We start from the raw sequence: 18216 nt of genomic DNA, 5'->3' as shown, positions 1-18216 counted from the left end.
GTTGGGGGGCTTGCTTCACCTTGCTGCACCTCAGCCCCCACCTGGACAGTGGATAGTTGTTTCTACGAACAACTCAGGTTGTTTCTACAGTCTGAGACTGGGGAGTGTTACAGGAGATAGGCCTCTGGGCCTGACACGGTAATCATCGTGATCTGTGTCTCTGTCATCACTTTCAGTGTTCATGGGCAGTGTGCTTCATTATTTTCAGGGTTTTGGTACACTACAATTTCAGTGTATCACAGGTAGTTATATAGTTTTATCTGTTGAGTCCTCATTAGAACATCATACAAGGAAATCTTCAAGGATAAACATCTTCAAACTTGGGCAAAGGTTGTATCGATTGCATGTCTCTTGTTACTGTCCCTGCAGCCTGCCTTGGGATGTGGGTGAGGAGAGGAAAGGAGAGGGCAGGGGAGGGGAGGGGGATTAAGATTAGGAGACACTGCATTGGGAGAAGGGGTTTTTTATTTAAATGCATTTTTAATAAAATTCACATTATTGAGCTGGCCTGTAGACCTCTTCAAGATGCTAGGGAGACACTGTGCATAACTATTATCTCATGATTTTGAAAGCTAGACTGGTTTCCTTTTACGTTCTATATTCTTTCTATTCTGTATTCTATCCTATATTCCCCTAGAACTCAAGGGACCAGGGCTACAGTAGAGTGATGTTTCTAGGGACAGGTACCCAGGATCATGCTCTCTGGCCCTGCTTATGTCTTGGTCTCTGGTCCCACCCCAACCCCAGACCTATACCCTGGATGGACCACTTCTGACCAGTTCTCAGTTCTCATGCTCACTGTGCTCCATCAAGCCAGCATCCTCTGAGCTTGAGGAATGCCACTGGCCTGCTTTCCAGCTATGGATCTTCTACTTATTCTTCACAGATGTCCGGTCACCACTGTTGCCCCTGGTAGACACACCCACAGCACTCCGCTTGTCAGTCCAGCCTGCTCTGCTCTGGATTCAAGTTTGTTTTATGCATCTCTTCCTCCTCTTCGCCTCTTCCCTCAGTTAAAGAGCAGCCCTGAATTAAAGCCAAATCCAGGAGTAGGAAAAGTAGGGTTGGGGGATTGGGAGGCATCTCTCACCCTTACTTACACTCTAGCAGCAACTCTACCTAAGAGCCCATGTGGTACCTCTCAGAAGGGGCTGGGACAGATAAGGCAGATTTGAATAAGGGTGCCTACACGGAAGGACTGAAGCTTCCTTTGGGGTCAGCAAAACCAGAGGCCCTAAGATGCCTGTTGCATTTTGTCTGGTGATGAGGTCTAGGCTTGATGTCAAAATAAGAAAGGAAAACACTGGACAAGACATGCTCATGCCACCCTCTCACTTTCCCCTACTCTAGAGCTTTCTTCTACTGGTGGGGCCCTCCCCACCTCAGCTCATTCAAATCCCACCCATCCTTTGAGGTTTATATCACAGCTCACCTCCTAAAGTGTGTGGGGACCTCCCCTTGCTTCAGCAGGTTCCTCTCTCCCCTCCTCAGCACTCCTCTGAGCAGCACTCAGAGCCAGAATTCAGGGCCCCAGAATTGCCTCTTTTCTACACATTCGTGTTGTGTCAAATTTTTCTCCCCCAGGTCTACAGCAAGGGCCTCAAGAGGGAGGGAATTGAAAGCCTCTTGCAGTACTCACTGCACTTATCACAGGGAGAATTTGAGAAGATTCTGTGATTTTTATGATGCCATTAGTCTCAGGATTTCTAAAATCCTGGGTTTCCATGAAGTGCTAAGTTTTGCAGCATAACATCCAAGTCTCCAAACCCCTGAGTCTGAGAACTCTCTGCCTTATGACTGAAAGCCAGACAGACCCAGGCTGATGACAGATCCCGGAGCCACCTAGACTCAAAGCATGAGCTTTGTGCTCCAGGGGCTCTGGGGTTGCTACTGGATGAAAGGCTGCTCAGGATTCTCTTGAAAGAGTTGTCAGCATAAGCTTTGAGTGTCAGACCCACGTCCCTCAAGGGTTGACTTGGTAGAGTTGCTTCAGATTATCTTTGCTTGGGATCCCTGGGTGGCGCAGCAGTTTGGCGCCTGCCTTTGGCCCAGGGCGTGATCCTGGAGACCCGGGATCGAATCCCACGTCGGGCTCCCGGTGCATGGAGCCTGCTTCTCCCTCTGTCTCTGCCTCTCTCTCTCTCTCTCTCTCTCTTTCTCTCTCTCTGTGACTATCATAAATAAATTTAAAAAAAAGATTATCTTTGCTTAAGGCTCATCTGAGATATGCACCCCCCCCTCTGGTCTTTGCATGCTCCCTCAGATTCTCTGGTGCTAAAGGCTCCCAGCCCTTCTCCAGTGTTGGACAGAGCCTGTTAGGCATAGGGAGCCAGTTGTGCAGGCAAGGCAGCTTGGGGAGAGTGTTTAGGGGACACTACGCTTGGCCCTGGGGTTCTGGGATGTCCCACTGATGTCAGAAGATCCCAGGACTCAAGGGTCTTAGGGTTTTCTCCAGAAGAGGCAATGGCACATGTTTTGTGAAGGTGGGTGAGAGTAGGAAGTAGGGACAGTGCCCAGGAGTGAGTCCAGGATGTCATTTGATTCTCAGGCTCTGGAACTGGTGCCTTCTCCAGAGGCAGTCTCTCCTCTACCCTTAGAATTGCTCCTGTGCTCCCCTTGCTCCTGTGGGCTCTGCTGCTCACCATGGAGACAGCTCCACCAATGGCTGTGGCTGCAGAACCAAGTCAGCGCTCATTCTCCCCTCCCCGGTCCACCAACACACACAGGTGCATAAGCTGGCAAACTCGCTGGAGCCCAAGGGGCAGAACTCTGTGAAGGATGCACACAAGGAAGGGACCAAACACCTTTCAGACTCAGCTTGTTTTGCTTTACTAGCACTGGAAAGGAAAGCTATGCTGGGATGGGACTGGGGCAGAAGGAGGGAGGGTGAGTGGGAGGAAAAGGAGAGGAGTACAGGAAAGGGGATATCTTTATCTCTGTCCGTCTGTCTATCTATCTACAGACACAAGGAGAGAAAGACACAGAGACTTACAAAGCGAGATAACTACAAAGAGAAAGAGACAGACTGAGAAGTTAGACTATGACTAGTCAGAGACACAGAAAAGCAGACGGTAATGAACAAGGAACAGGCAGAGAGAGATCAGGAGAGGCAAAGAATGGAGAGGGCCCCCTTGGAGGCAGCATCCTCAGGATCCAGAGCTGCTGGGGACACAAAGTCAAGCCTCACCTGAATCCTTTGTCCAGAGAGATGCACTTGGCTTCATGCTGACAGAGGTTTATCTCAGGCACGCAGTGGTCAATCACCTCATCGCACAGCTCACCTGGTTGGGGTGGGGAGAAAGCTCAGGCGCCCAGGAGGCCTTGGGGGATACTCTGGCTAGGAGGTCAGATCCATCCAGCCCCCAGTCAGGAGGCCACGGATCTCAGGTGTCCTGCATTGGCTCTCTCGATGTACCCCTTCTGTTCCTCTGCCTTGGCCTCCCTACCAGGAAGACTCTAGGATTTCCCCTGGGCACTGTCATAGTACCATCATTCGGCTGCTTCACTTATCACTCAGGGCCTGCTGCAGCTGAAACCATAGGATGCCAGCTCCTGACCTTGGGCTATGCTTATTTATTTTTTCATTCCACATCCATTTATTGAGCACCTCTTGTGTGGCAGACACTGTGATGGGTACTAGGGACAGAACATGACCTGGTCTTATCCTCTCCATGGCCTAGTGGGGCCTATCTGCAAATCAGTAGGTGACTGTAATGCAGAGGTATGTGACCACAGGGGTAAACTCCATGGAATCCCAGAGGCTTCCTGGAGGAGTGGATGTGGTTTAGCAGCATAGTCCACCTGCTGTAGATAAGAAAGCCCCTGGATTTTCTCAGAGAAGAAAATATGAAAGGAATTTTGAAGTCTAGGTCTCTGGATATACTCCCTTCGAAGTTTATCATGCCCAGAAATGTCTAATGGGTCATAAATACCCAGGGATGGCACTTGGATATAAGCTCCCCAAAGCTCACACCACCTGAGATGTGTTTTGGGAATGCAGAGGGGAGTGAGACAGGAGAACAGGGGTGAGGGCAGTGGCAGATGAGAGTGATCTGAGAGAGGAAATCTTCACCCATGGAATTTATCTCAGAAGTGGGGGTGGGGACATGAGCAGACAAGGCTGCTGGGGCAGGGCAGAGGAAGGTCTGCCCTGGGGGTGGCTGGGGAGGGCATGAGTGACAGTCACAGCCCCAGAGTCTGTCCTCTGCTGTGATGGGGACAAGCTGACCTCTACCCTATCCTGATTTTGCCAGCCTCTCAAGCCCACAGAGGGCATTGTGTTCTCTATAAGCCCTTTCCTCTTCTTTACTTCCTGGAGAGACCCAGAGAGGCAGACAGGTGTCTGTGTGGGACTGGCATTTTCTGGGACAGAGGAAACCATGACATCCCATTCTCAGGTAGAGGTGCCCTTCAGGCAGCTGCAGACACAGGCCATGCTATTCCAACGGGGCAGAAAGCCACCTCAGTACTCATCTCCTCAGCCCTGCTTCCACTGCCCATTTGCCCACTGTAAATTCAGTTCATACCCTTCCTTTGCCCCAAAGCCTATTTTGAGTACCTTTGTCTTCTTTTTTTAACTGCTGGGATTTTTACTGTCTGTCTTCTGGGGCTGAGCAGATTCTTCCAGACCAATGATTTAACCCTGTAGGACTCCTCCTCTCATCTTAGGTAGACCAGATGCCCCGGGAGGGCATACTTTTAGACTTCTTAGTATTGCAAGTAGCTAATTCAGTGTCTGTATACAGTAGATGCATAATAAGTATTGCCCCTTGCTAACCTAATTCTTGGCTACAGCTCCTCTCTGACAAGGTGGAAGATAGAGGGGATAAGGAAGTAGGCCTTCAGCAGAAAAGGCCCTGCGCTTTTCTCCAGCATAAAGCCTTCTCTGGGACCCCAGAAGGCTGAGGAGCACAGGGTGATTTTCTCAGTGGGCCTTGGCACACTCTACCATAGGGCCAAGAGTGTGCCTGGGGCATCCCTGACTCATGGGCTAGGGGTCTGCATAAGGCACAGGATCCTGAGGGGCAATGGGGGCTACTTGGCTTCCTTCTCCAGAGGCCCCAGGACCACTCCTGATCATCGTCTGTGCATTCCCATCTCCTACCTCATTCCCGACGTCAAGCCAGGTGCCAGTAGGGTAGGGTGCAGCAGTCTCTGGGGAACACAGTCCTTATTTCCATCCTTGCCTTAGGTTGCTATTTCCTAAAATACGTTTCTTGCAACACAGGATGACTAGGTTGGAGGGAGTTCTGGGGTAGGGTACAAGGGAAGTTCTGACTTCAAATAAATGTGGGGATTTGCTGGGTTAAACGAAGTTAAACAGCATTCTTTCAAGCAAGAATTGTCAGAACTTCTAATATGCTGCTTTGTGTCAGGTTATTACATACAGTGCTTCCCCAGCTTTTTGTTCATGGAGTCTTTTCCTCAAAGAACTCATGGATTCCATTTTGGAATATGCCACTTCAGGTTGATCCTATAACAAAGGAGGCTATGCTTATACCACTGGGTGGAATTTTGCTTTATAATCTAGTATGTTTAGCTGTTCTCATCACGGATAGTTAATATAGGAAATAAAGGTGTTGTGTTTTGGAGGTGGATGGATAGGATAATTATCTTGAGGAATAACCTGTGGGGAACCTTCCTTGATTCTCCGGCTGGGTTAGGATCTTTCTTCAGGCTTACAGGTGTTATTAGTCTCATTCTACTGAATACATGTCTCTCTCCACTTGATGATGAGCTTCTTATGAGAGGCAACTTTGTCTTGGTCATTTTTGTATCCCCAGCTCCTAGCAGAGTGTCCGAAAAGTGTAAATTTCCGGAGAAAGTGGACTAGACCTGAACAAAGCATAAATGTAATGCAAGTGCCTCCCATTAGCCTTAACCACCACTGGGTCTCCAGGGTTCCCAAAGTAGAGGATGGCCATCAGCTAATGGAACAGACAGCTGAAAGCACCCTGGGAACCCATTTCAAAGTAGGGGGGCGGAAAGCTAGTGACGTGCAGGGTGGGAATGGGAAGGGTGGACAGAGAGGGCCCCCTCATGGGACAGTATGGGTTTTGGGAATTCACAGCTCTGTCCATAGGGAGAGAGGGTGGGGACCCTGAAAGATGCTAAGAAAATGGTATTCTTCAGCGCATGACACCTGGCCTGCCACCATGCACAGGTGCCAGGGGACCTTACCTGTGTAGTTAGGAGGGCAGACACACACATAGTTGTTGATCCCGTCCACACAGGTGGCATTGTTCTCACAGTCGTTATCCTCACAATCATCTGGATTGATCTCACATTGCTGTCCCTCAAAGCCTAGAGGGCAGGAGCAGCTTTGGGGATGTATGGGTGGGGAGAAGGAAAGCCAGGGGTCAAGGAGTAGGGTGGGGTTGGAAGAAAAGTGGCAGAAAAGAAGGTGGTGGGGGGAATATAATTAGTCAGGTTTCTCTCTGGGTGGAGTTCCAAGGCAGCACCTTGTATACCTGAAGCTTGGGGCCTGAGAGATCATTTCATCTAGCCCCCTGTCTCCAGGCAATGTTCCATCTCCCCTGGCGCTGGATGGCTGCCTGCCCCCGCACCATCCCCCAGCTGGAAGTGGTTTCCTGGATAGAGCTTAAATTCCTCCAGCTGTCTTCCTTTGGCTCTTTGGGTAGTGGTTTGTAGACAAAGAGAGAAACAGCATAACAAACATCCCCCTTTGAGTGACTTCTACTCAAGGACAGCCCTTCTACCTTGAGCAGGAGTAGGACATGGTGGCCCAAGAGCAAGATCTGCAGTCAAGTATTGGGAATGAATTCTGGGTCTGCTACTTCATGGCTATTAGACCTTAGGAGAACTCATTAAATTCTGTGTCTCAGTTTCCAAATCTATTGACCGGGGAGTATTATTTCTCCCCAGGGTGGTTGTGGGGAATAATGAGATTATACAAGTAAAAGCTTAGGAGGGGACCTAGCACATAGAAAATGCTCAGAACATGTTAGCTAGCTTCAGTTCTAGATGACCTCCCCACCTGGCCTCCTTAACCTTCCTCAGGGATGCCATTGTTCCCTGTATGTACTCCTACTTCTGAGCCCCCTCCAGCTTCTGGAGGATAAGTGGATGGGGTGGGAGGACCCTCTCCTGCCAGCACTGAGGCTCTCTGGTGAGCCTGGCTTAGAACAGTGGATCAGCATGATGCATTCCCTTAACTTGTCTCTGGAGTGCTACATCTCTTGGAAGAAAGCCTCAAACCTTCAGCTTGTTCTCTACCCAACCTTGGTCATACTTCAGGACTGGGTATGCAAACTAAGCCAGGGAGTGCTGAGCAGATGAGAAGGGGCAAAGGTGGGAGACGAGTATCTGATTAAATTATCTACAGGGATTTCCTCCCTCTACGGCACAGCCACCCCGTCAGGAATCTATCTACACCCCATTCATGAACGTATATGCTGGCTTCAGACCCAGGATTCCTGGCCTTTCTCCATTTTAGAGGCTGCTCTGATTTAGGATTTAGCTAGAAAACTCAACAAATAGGAAGTGGATTTCTAGACTCCTACTTAACCTTTCTCTACAACCTGAAAACCATGGTACATTTTCTGCAAAAGGCCAGAGGATTCTTTGGTCTGAGCTCTTGAGGTGTAGCAAAAAATTCCTTTTTTCCATGAGGGACTCTGGGTGTTCATGAAAGGCAATTTCCTCAGAGCCAGACAGAGGGCAGGTTTGCAAAGGTCTGAAGCCATAGTGTTGCCTATTTTCCTGAAGTACTCACCCTGGCTGTCCCCAGAGCTGCAACATTGCATGAAAGTGGAATCTGGATGCCTGGCTGGGGAACAGGTTGCTCATGCAGTGGGCAGAGCATGACAAGGAGACTAACGTCTCCTCTGCCCTCACTGGAAGCCCTGGCAGAGGGTGGCAAGGAGACTCCAAGAGAACCCAATTAGCTGTGGGGACTAGGACAGGTCATATCTCCTTTCTTCGTCTCCTGCCCAGCCAGCTCTGCCAGCCTTTGCTCTTTTTGTGAGCAGATAATGCATCAAGATTGGAAAAGCATCTGATGAAGAGGCGGGTGATACTTCCAGAATTCTGACATGCAAGAGGTGTTATGGGTTGAACTGTGTTCCCTCAAAAAGATATCTTAATCCCCAGCACCTCAGAACGCGACCTTACTTGGAATTAGGGTCATTGGACATGTAACTTAAGATGTAGTTGTGCTGGAGGAGAATGGTCCCCTGGTCCAATAGGACTGCCATCCTTATAAGAAGATGGTCATGTGGAGACAGACACACAGGGTGAATGCCACATGATGATGAAGGCAGGGATCATAGTGAGGCAGCTGCAAGTCAAGGAAGGCCAGAGATCACCAACCACTGCCAGGAGCTAGGAAGGGGCAGGGAAGGATCTTCCCCTACAGATTTCAGGGCATGCATGGCCCTGCTGCCACCTTGAGTTTAGTTTCTGGCTTCTGGAAATGTGAGCAAATACATTTCTGTTGTTCCAAGCCACCCCTGTGCCGTACTCTGTTATAGCAGCCCTAGGAAATGGATGCAGGAGGGAATAAGGGAACAAAGCTTCCCTGACAGGTGTCCCTCCCTCTGCCAAACTGATCAGGTGCTAACCTACCTAGTGAGGGAGCTTGTTGCTCCTCCTTGGGAGGTCCACACAAACTGCTATCCCCAGTGTGTGGGCCTCATTGCCTTAATCCTCCACCCCGTCTCCCTAATCCTGTAGGTCTGGGCTTCTGGGCTCTTTTCCCTGAAAATTAAATTCTAAAAATATTTCCAGTTTCTTTGAATCCCCTCAGCAGCTGAGGGTGGAAACAGTATCCTTCTGCTCACCTGCAGCTCCAGAGATGTAGAGAGATACCCACAAAGAGACGGAGTAGGGGGGTGTACACGCAAAGGGAAACAGGGAAAGATAGTTTCCTGCAGGGGGCACTCCTTCCTCTTGCAGACCTCCATCCTTTGGCTGGGTGGGCAGAGCCAGGCTCTTCCCCTGGAGGTGTGTTTCCTGGCTGGGGCCACATGGCCACCTCTGTGAGATTTCTGTGTGGTTTCTTCTCGCCCTTGCTCCCAGCAAGAAGGTAGGAGTGGGCGGTTTGGCTGACTTCAGGCAGGAAAACAAATCTTGCGTTGAATTTCACTTTTTAAGAGCCAGGGTTTGATGAGGCTGGGTTGGCAGGTGGACACAGGGGCAGGCGGGGTTCTCTGGGGAGGAGAACTGAGAGCCCAGAACCTGATTTCTTTCACAGACCACACAGCAGCCCCTGGCCAGAGTGCCTTTGATCCTTGTTTGCATTCTGAGCTCGGACACATCCATACACAGCTTGGCACTGGGGGTCCCACCTCTACTGCCTGACCCACTCACACTCAATAGGGGTGCTAAAGGAACCAGTTCCCACTGGTTTGCTTTTGCCAGGGCCATGGGCTGGGAAAACTGGGCATCTGAAAGCTACTGGGAAGGGTAGGAAGCAGGAAGGGGGCCTGAGGTTTGGCAGAGGCCTTGAGAGCTCGCCTTTAGAACAGATATGGGAAAAACATAAGTGGCTTCTATCCTCTTTTCTTCCTGAGCTCTTAATGCCAAGGAGGAAAGAGGTTGGGGGGAAGACCCAGGAATGAGTGTCAGGATATGTGACCTAGAGCAAATCTGTCTCTGTGCTTCAGTTGCCTCATCTGCTAAATGGGGCTAGCACCAACTTGTAGTGGGTAGGATCACTGTGAGGATTTAAATGACGTACTACATGACTAGTTCCTGCCCAGCACATAAAGAATGTGTAGTCAGTGTCACCTGTTATTACTGTTTCCTATCACACAGAAGAGGGGTGGAACTGCCTCGCTGGTGGGGCTTTGAGTCATCATTGCATCCTTCTCTGATTTCAGCCAGCAGCTCTAGCCTCCCTTGCTGTCCTCCTGGCTCTGGAGGCAGATGCCCTGAATTCCCTGTACCAATGCTTACCAACTGTGTCACTTCAGGCAAAGGACTGCTCCTGCTGGGCCTCAACCTTCTTATTTGTACAGTAGGGACCATGGTAGGTCCCTTATGGGGCAGGAAGAGCCTTGAGAGCATCCACACAATGGGCTTGACCCAGTGTGGGCGCACAATAGGCCCTCAGTGAACAGCTATGCTTCTTTAGCCTGCCCCAGGAGTCTGCCCATAAAGCCGCCCCCTGGAGGGAGGAAAGGCCCAAGGGCGAGCTGTTACCTGAACCCATCCTTGTGGCTCTCGCTCAGGTGGCAGGTACCTCCATGCTGACAGGGGTTCTGGATGCAGGTGTTGATGGGTACCGTGCAGTCTTTGCCCTGAGGAGCACAAGAGGGAGAAGAGTCCAGTTAGGCAGGCTTTCGATGGCAGCCTTGACTAGGACGCCCCTTGGAGCTGCCAGCATCCTTTCGGAGGAGGCCGGGCAGATGGCCACAAGGCGGCTCAGGGATGAGTCTGCAGTGTGGCTGGGAGGAAGCCAAAGGGGGTCTTTGGAGTGAGTGAGAACTCAGGAGTTGGGGCCCCAGCTTCACCACTTCCCAGAGTTCACATCCTGTACTCTGAACTGCAGGGCAAGAGCATGGGCTCTGAATACTGGAAAACCTGGCTTCCTAGTCCAGCTTCATCTCTTTCTGGGTGGCTGACCATGACCTTGTGTAAGCCTTTGAAGCCTTCCCAGCCTACCTCACAGAGCCGTTGTGAGAATTAAGTGTGCCCTTTCTTATAAGGAAGTGCCCGGAGTGTGTAACACATCCAGCACGTGGTAGGCCCTCTGTGTGTGCTAGCAGATGACCGTATTCTTAACCACACTGAGGCTTCGACGTGATCCACAACTTGAGCAGCCCGACTAGGGCTGGAGTGTGGCCAGCCGGCCCTGCCCCTCTCAAGTGACAACTCCCCAGAGATCCATCTTTGATTAGCCTGGAAGTAGGCCCAGGTGTTGGTATTTAAAATTCTGATTCTAAAGCAAAGCTGCACCAAGGACCTCTGCGACAGGCAGTTTCGGATGGGGTGGCGTTCCTCTGGGGCAGGCCCCTCTGAAGGGGACGTCTGAGCTGAGAAGGAGCCGACTGTGCCATAGGTGGGGAGGAGCATGCCAGGCGGACAGTGAGGGCGAAGGCACTGAGGAGGGAGGCCAAGGCAGAGACTGGATGGAAAGACCCTGTGTCCCAGGGAGCAGCCCCAATGCGTGGCCCTCTGGCTCCAGCCTCTCCTCTGGGACTGATGCACCAGCACTGCTTCTAAGTGTTGACGAGCGGTCCCTTGGAGGACCTGCCATGTCTGCAGAGACATTGGTTGCTTTTGTTTCTGGGCTATGGGCTTGGTGTGGGCACCCTGCCGGCGGGGGTGATCACGGGAGCCCTCCCACCGCCACACCACCTGCTCACCATCTGCCTGGGAAAATCCTCTTCCCGCCTCTGCTGCCATCAATGCCCGTGACGGAGTGGGGCTGGGCTCCCTGGCTCGGAGGTCACTGCCGACTGGGCCCACCACTCTCCTCCTGTCTTAAACCCTGAAGCCGCAGGTGCGGTCTCCGCGGCAGGGAGGCATGGCCACGTGTCTGGCTCTCACGGCTCTCCCTGCTAAGGGCCAGTCATGGGTTTTCTCTAGCGGGAGGAAAATGCACTTTGGGGTAGGATCTGGGCTTATCCTAAACCAGAGCAACGCAGGATCCCTTTCAGAGAGTCATTGTGTGCAATGGAAACTGCAATACTCATTCTCAATTTATTGAGCACATTTTCCATTCCAGGCCTCACACTAAGGGTTTTATATTCACGATCACATAGAATGTTCACAACAACCCGATGAGATTGGTATGATAGTTATTACTGCCATTTTCAGATCGGGAAGGCAGCCTTGGAAAGTGAGCTAATATGTCTAAGACTGCACAGCAGTAAGTGGAACAGGCGGCAGCTGAAGCCAGACATCCAGTCCAAAGCCCGCACTGGGAACCTCTCTGCTGGGCCACTTATTCTGACCTCTCAAAACATGGTTCCTGAGTTAGCACATCCGGGTCCACACTCTAGTGGACTGCTGTGTGCCTTGAGGGGATTAATAGTTCTCCCTGAGCCTTGTTTTCATTATCTGTAAAATGGGGATAATAATACCTTCCCTATGGAATAAATGATTAGAAATCATACATATAGAGATGCCTGGGTGGCTCAGTTGGTTAAGCGTCTGCCTTTGGCTCAGATCACGATCCCGGGGTCCTGAGATCCAGGCCCGCAGCCAGCTCCCTGCTCAGTGGGGAGCCTGCTTCTCCCTCTCCCTCTGCTTCTCCCTTCTACTCCCGTTCTCTTTCTCTCTCTCAAATAAATAAAATCTTAAAAAAAAAAAGAAACTGCATAAATATATTAGAAAGTACCTGGCACGTAATGGAAGCAACGTAAGTAAGAGCTACTCAGATGGTTATGATGTCAGGGGTCTGAGGCAGGGCTGAATTTGGGTGATCAAGACTTTTTCAGACCTTTGGTTGGTACTAAATTGTTCAGGAGTGCAAGTGTACATATGTGTCTGAGAGTGTGTTAGGTGGATGAGCCGTGAAAAGCAGGACAAGAGAGCCTTGATCAGGTCAAGGCAGGGCCTTCCTTGTCCCTGGCTGGGCCAGCCTGTCTGCTCTGAGGAACTCTCAAGTATCAGGGACTCTAGGTGGGATCTTCCCTTGGGGGTGGGATAAAGTGTGAGATGGAGCTGGTGGTTATCTCCTCCAGTCCTTTATGCTGAGCTCAGAAATCCTGGAGGCAGACCCTAGCTTTGATGATATGTTAATTGGGCCTGGAGGTGGGGATTTCTGTCACTTACATGCCCTTGAGAAACAATCACCATTGTCAATGCCTGGCTAATTAGCTCAATTCAACTCTCTTCAGCCTCATTTTGCTCAGATCTACTAGATTTATGATGCTTCTTGGTGTCCCACCACTGTGTGTGTGTGTATGTGAGAGAGAGAGAGAGAGAGAGAGAGAGAACATAGACATGCCTGGGGCTTCCGGCTTCTTTTAAAAGAGTTTGGGAATAGCTGTCCCCGTTAGAAACCTCTTTCTGGGAGCTGCTCCAGGACCTTGCCACTCAAAGTATGGTCCTCGGGCTAGCAGCACTGGCATTCCCTGAGATCTTGTTAAAAATGCACAAACTTTGACCTGACCTCAGATCTAATGGATCAGAACCTACATTTAAGATCTCCCAGTAGTTCTTGTGCATACTACAGTGTGAGGGGAACAGAGGCACGTGAAGCTAAATGGCTGAAGCAGAATGAGCCCAAACATAGATTTTATTTCCACTGGTGTTAGAATTGCGGTAAAATAGTTCTGTGAAGTGTCTACTAAATCCTGGCTCTAAGGTAGTCAAAGTGCAAACATGACCCTTTCAATCCTTGCAGGAGCTCTGCCAGTGAATGCGACGCCTCGCATGGAGGCAGGGGGGGGACGTGAGGCTCAGGGGGAAGTAGTTACCAATGGAGTGCTGAGTGGAAAGACTTTCCTGCCAGAGAGAGGTGGACTCTGGGGTTAGCTCGCATGTTCCCTAGATATAGGAGCACTGTCAAGTTATCTGATCCTTTTGAACCTTAGTTCCTACATCTACCAAAAGATGATAATAAAACTTATTTCAGAGAATAACTGAGAGTACGAAATCAAGTGATGTGCTTAAACTGTTTCACACAGGCCTGTGGGGCCATGCTTTTTTGGGTAATACTGTGGCTTCCCAAGGTCACTCAGAGAGTCAATGGAAAAATTGAGACACTGGGAAATAACAAGATGAATGCCAGCACTCTGAGCTTGGTTCTGTGGGTGCTACTGATGGTTGTCAACTTAGCAACTCACCTAGTCACTCTGCTCATGTGGGCTCCAACCCCAGAAGAAGGGAAAGCAGGGGGAACAAATGCAGGGCAGTGGGTGTGATGCAACCCACGATTAAGGGACCCCTTTTTCTACCTGCTGCATTTTAAGGTCAGGGAACCAGAGGTAGGGGGGACAGTAGGAACTGTTCCAGGTTACACAGTCAGGTAGGACAAGCTCCAGGGATCCTGCTAGGTGTTCTTTCCACCAGTACACCCTATTTGTCCCTTTTCTGGGGACCCTGACAGGTACCAAATAGCCAGGGACTCATGGTACTTGCCAATGGGCTGTGAATGTGCATGGGTTCAGGAATCAGTTTGTTCTGAGCTCTGAATCCCAATGGTCTCACCTACTATCCCAGTTTCTTAAACTGGAAAATGCCTCCTTGGACTTTGATGAGAGGTATGCAAAATAATGCATGTGCCTTATTTAGTATGCTGTTGATATATAGTAGGCGCCCAATAAGTGCTGGCTGCTCAGATTCCTGTTATTGTCATAGTAATCACCAATGTCCCCACCACATGCCATCCCACCCTCTATCCTCCTCCTCAATGTACCCCAGACCTCTGTGAGCCCAACGCCTTCCTAAAGGTCAAAATATCTGCTTGGCTTCTTCAACGAGACATTCAAAATCTTATGAGCAAAGTCCAAACAGATGGCATTATCCTGTAAGAGCCCTGTGGTTGCACTCTTTGCTCTGACGCTGATGGCCAGGCTACTTTCACAGTGCTGTCAAGGGGAGTGGGAGGAAACCTGGGGCTTCCAGCCCAGTTCCACTACTTTCAGACTCAGGCTGATTTTGCAGAGAAGGGACCAAGGCTCAGGATATGAAGTGGTTTACCTTATGTTTCAAATAGGGATGATACCACCCACCTCAAAAGTGATTATAGAACTTAGAGGAGGGGAAAAAAAATGCAAACATCCAGCTGAGTGCCTGGCAAATAGTCAATACATAAAAAGTTACACAGGTATGGAATTGGGGATGTGATAAATATACATGTCACCTTTCTAGGGGAGCAACCTATGGTCTCTGACAATCCACAGCATCATGGACTGAGAAACTCTGGTGAAACCAGCAACACACCACCTGGGGCTGAGGGCCCATCCACACCCTGGTATCAGGGACCAGCATGTAAGGGTGAAGTGAAAGGTAAGAACATGCCAGCTTACTGAGCACATCCTCAATGACTCTCCAAGGCACACTGCATGTAGTTACTGTACATGTGATTCTCACAGCACACCTGTGAGATGGGCCCTGGTTTGTCAATGGGAGGGCTGAGGTGAAACCACTGGCCATCACCGCACAGCTAGTAACGCAGCAAAGCTTGCCCTCTGTGTGATTTCACAGCCTGATTTTCCACCACTGAATTAATACAAGGGAGTTTGAGGACCTAGGCCTAAGTATGTCCCCTTAATTTCTCTACTTCCCCTGCAATGTCTGTGCGTGTGCACACATAGCGTGCATGGGTCTGGGGCGGCTGCTGGGGGCAAGGCTGGCTGGCTGGCTGGCTGCAAAGGGACTCCTTTGGCTCTTCTGTGTCAGGCCCATAGGTGGCACTCTGACACTGTTTGCTGGAGGCACAGCTACAGCTGAAAAGTCACCAGGGAGCCCTGTTCCCCAGCGTGATTTTGCCTCTCAATCAAGCTTGTCCCTGGGGGCAAGAGACCCAGCGATGCCAGCTCCCTCCCACTCTGCCACATACTAGGCATGGGTGTCAGATGGGCTTTGGGGTGGTCCTGGAATTCTTGGCTTGTCCACTCCATTTGGATGGGTGCCCTGGGGAGACTGGAAGTGGGGAAGGTCCTGGGAAAGAGGATTCAGCTGCAGCATTGCTCACCCCAGTGAGACACAGCAAGGGGCTAGGCTATCCAGGGGGAAAAGGCGGGGACTTTGGAATCATATAGCCCTAGGTCCTATCCCAACCCTACAGCTTATGAGCTTTGGGACATTGAGTCAAGCTCTTTCAACAGTCTGAGGCCCTGTTTCCACAACTGTAGATGTGAAGTAATGAGCCTTGCTCATAGGGCATGTTTATTTTTTTTTCATGTTTATTTTTCTATTTTATTTATTTTTAAAAGATTTTATTGGGATCCCTGGGTGGCTCAGCGGTTTAGCGCCTGTCTTCGGCCCAGGACGTGATCCTGGAGTCCTGGGATCGAGTCCAGCATCGGGCTCCCTGCATGGAGCCTGCTTCTCCCTCTGCCTGTGTCTCTGCCTCTCTCTCTCTGTGTCTTTCATGAATAAATAAATAAATAAAATCTTAAAAAAAAAGATTTTATTTATTTATTTGACAGAGAGAACAGAAGAGAGAGCACAGCAGGGGGAGTAGCAGGCAGAGGGAGAGGGAGAAGCAGGCTCCCTGCAGAACAGGGAGCCCGATGTGGGACTTGATTCCAGGACCCAGGGATCATGACCTGAGCTGAAGGCAGATGCTTACAGACTGAGCCACCCAGGTGCCTACATAGGGTGTGTTTAAAAAGAAAAGGTGAATAAAATGCCAAGCAGAATGCTGGCCATGTAGTCTGTACTCTATAGATGTTATAAGGAGGCAGGATAACATGTTCTAGATAGTGCTGAGTAAGGAGAAAGGAGGCAAAGTTGTTCTGGAATTAGCCTGGATTTCTGGGGAGGACACCCAGGAGAACTGGGATCTCTTATCCCCTTAACTGGCCCACCCGAGTCTGTCAACAGTGCATTGGCTTGGCAGCCTGAGGCCTTTCAAAATGCCATCCCTATATCCTTCTCAAACTGGAGTCGGAGCCAGACTCCCAGCACTGGCCATCCCAAGGGCAGAGTTGTGGGGGAGGCGGGGAGGGGCAGTGGAGGGGAGGGTCTGGAAATCCCCATGAAGGGAAGCCAAGATAGTGAGTTCCAGGGATGCCTCTGCTTGGAAGCATTTTAATTTTGAGACTTCACTTCTCCATGTTTAGGAAGGAAAATACAAATACTACATTTCCTCCTTATCTCTGAGTGTTACTGTCAAGCCTATAGGGGTTCTCTGTGTTTTGCATGAATGTGACACAACTGGGCAGCAGGAGTGTTACTGGCAAATAGGACACTAGAGGGACCTGTGAAATAGAGTTCTCCAGGCTGCCCTTGGAGAAAGGATGGTCAGCAGGGCACTGTGCCTGTCCCTCCTTGGGAGCCATGAATGGTGCGGGCAAGGCTTCCTATCTTACCTTGTAGCCATAGGGGCAGGTGCAGCGGTATAATTCCACAGGATCCTGGCTGCACGTCCCATTGTTCTTGCATGGGCTGGAGAGGCAGGCATTGCACTTGGCCACAATGTTGATGTCCACTGGCCCTGGACAGCAAAACCAGAATGTTGGTAGCAGGTCGCTGTCATCCCTCCCTCCCTTCCCCTCCTCTCTGGCCCCTTCCTCAGCCAGCTGCCAGCTCCTCTCCATCTCTAACACACAAGGCAATCGGCCCGCCCCAGCCAGTACCATCCAGTCTAGCTAGAGTCCCATTAATGCAGCCATTGTCCAGTGAGGGAAAAAATCACAGTGGGACATCATTCAGAAGCACTTCTGCAGTCAAATCAATTACTATAATTAGCCTGATCCGATTTTGGAGCTAATCTACAAACAATGCACCATAATTACAAATCCCTTGTGTATCTTTTTATGTTCCGGGAGCTCTGGGCCCAGCCTCCATTTGGACCTCCCATTCCTCTGCCCCCAAATACCCCTCCCCATGAAATAGTTCATGCTAGGCTAAGGAGGGCATGGTGCCTGGGCCAAAGGTACGCATGGGAAGTCCTCCTTGTGCAACCCTTCAATTGGCAGGAAGAAGGAAGAAGTGACCCCAAAAGACATAGCAGTGGTGTCAATGATGGATGGTAAACTGCTCAGGCACATGCTGCCTCTAAGACAGTTCTGACTATGTCCTGTTCTCTTCAGCTGTAAGGGCTGGAGGGGTGAATGTCATGATCCCTGCACAGACTTTTGTTGAGATTGGCCCCAGTGTGAGTCTGACCATTTGTGGATAGGGTGGCCTGATTGAGAGTCTCTACTGGCTGGCTCAACCCTGGCTTCACATTGGAAAAGGGACACTATCTGTTCTGGTTTGCCAGGGATGGAGGAGATTCCCAGGATGCAGAAATTTCACTGCTAAAACCAGGAAGGCCCCAGCCAAACCATAAATGAGTTGGTCACCTTACTGTAGAACCAGCCAAGGTGCTTTTAAATACCCCCAGCACGCCCAGGCTGCACCCCACACCAATTTAATCAAAACCTGGAGTGTGGGGCCCAGGCACCAGTAGAAAGCTCCCCAAGTGACTCCAAAACATGCAGCTAAGATTGAGAACCACTGTTTTAGAGTGAGCTGGGCCTCTTTAGCATCAATCAAGTCAGATATGTTGGAAGCAGGAGGAGGAAAATGAAAAATTAGCTTAAAGCCAATGGATTATTTTCTTGCTTTAAGCAGAAACATGAGACA

General features: G+C 50.2%; 1 protein-coding gene across 1 annotated transcript in view; it reads right to left on the bottom strand.

Moving 5' to 3' along the window:
- SLIT3 (slit guidance ligand 3) overlaps positions 1–18216 on the bottom strand; it is a 591933-nt gene that overhangs the window by 22962 nt on the left and 550755 nt on the right. The window contains exons 26-29 of the mRNA XM_038535455.1: positions 16956–17080; positions 10165–10262; positions 6181–6320; positions 3188–3281 (exon numbers count right to left, since the gene is read on the bottom strand). Coding sequence (XP_038391383.1) covers positions 3188–3281; positions 6181–6320; positions 10165–10262; positions 16956–17080 — 457 coding nt within the window. The remainder of the gene's footprint in view (positions 1–3187; positions 3282–6180; positions 6321–10164; positions 10263–16955; positions 17081–18216) is intronic.

Source organism: Canis lupus, chromosome 4 (assembly GCF_011100685.1).
Source record: "Canis lupus familiaris isolate Mischka breed German Shepherd chromosome 4, alternate assembly UU_Cfam_GSD_1.0, whole genome shotgun sequence".
Classification (NCBI taxonomy): Eukaryota; Metazoa; Chordata; class Mammalia; order Carnivora; family Canidae; genus Canis; species Canis lupus.
This window is presented reverse-complemented; position numbering and strand designations above follow the sequence as displayed.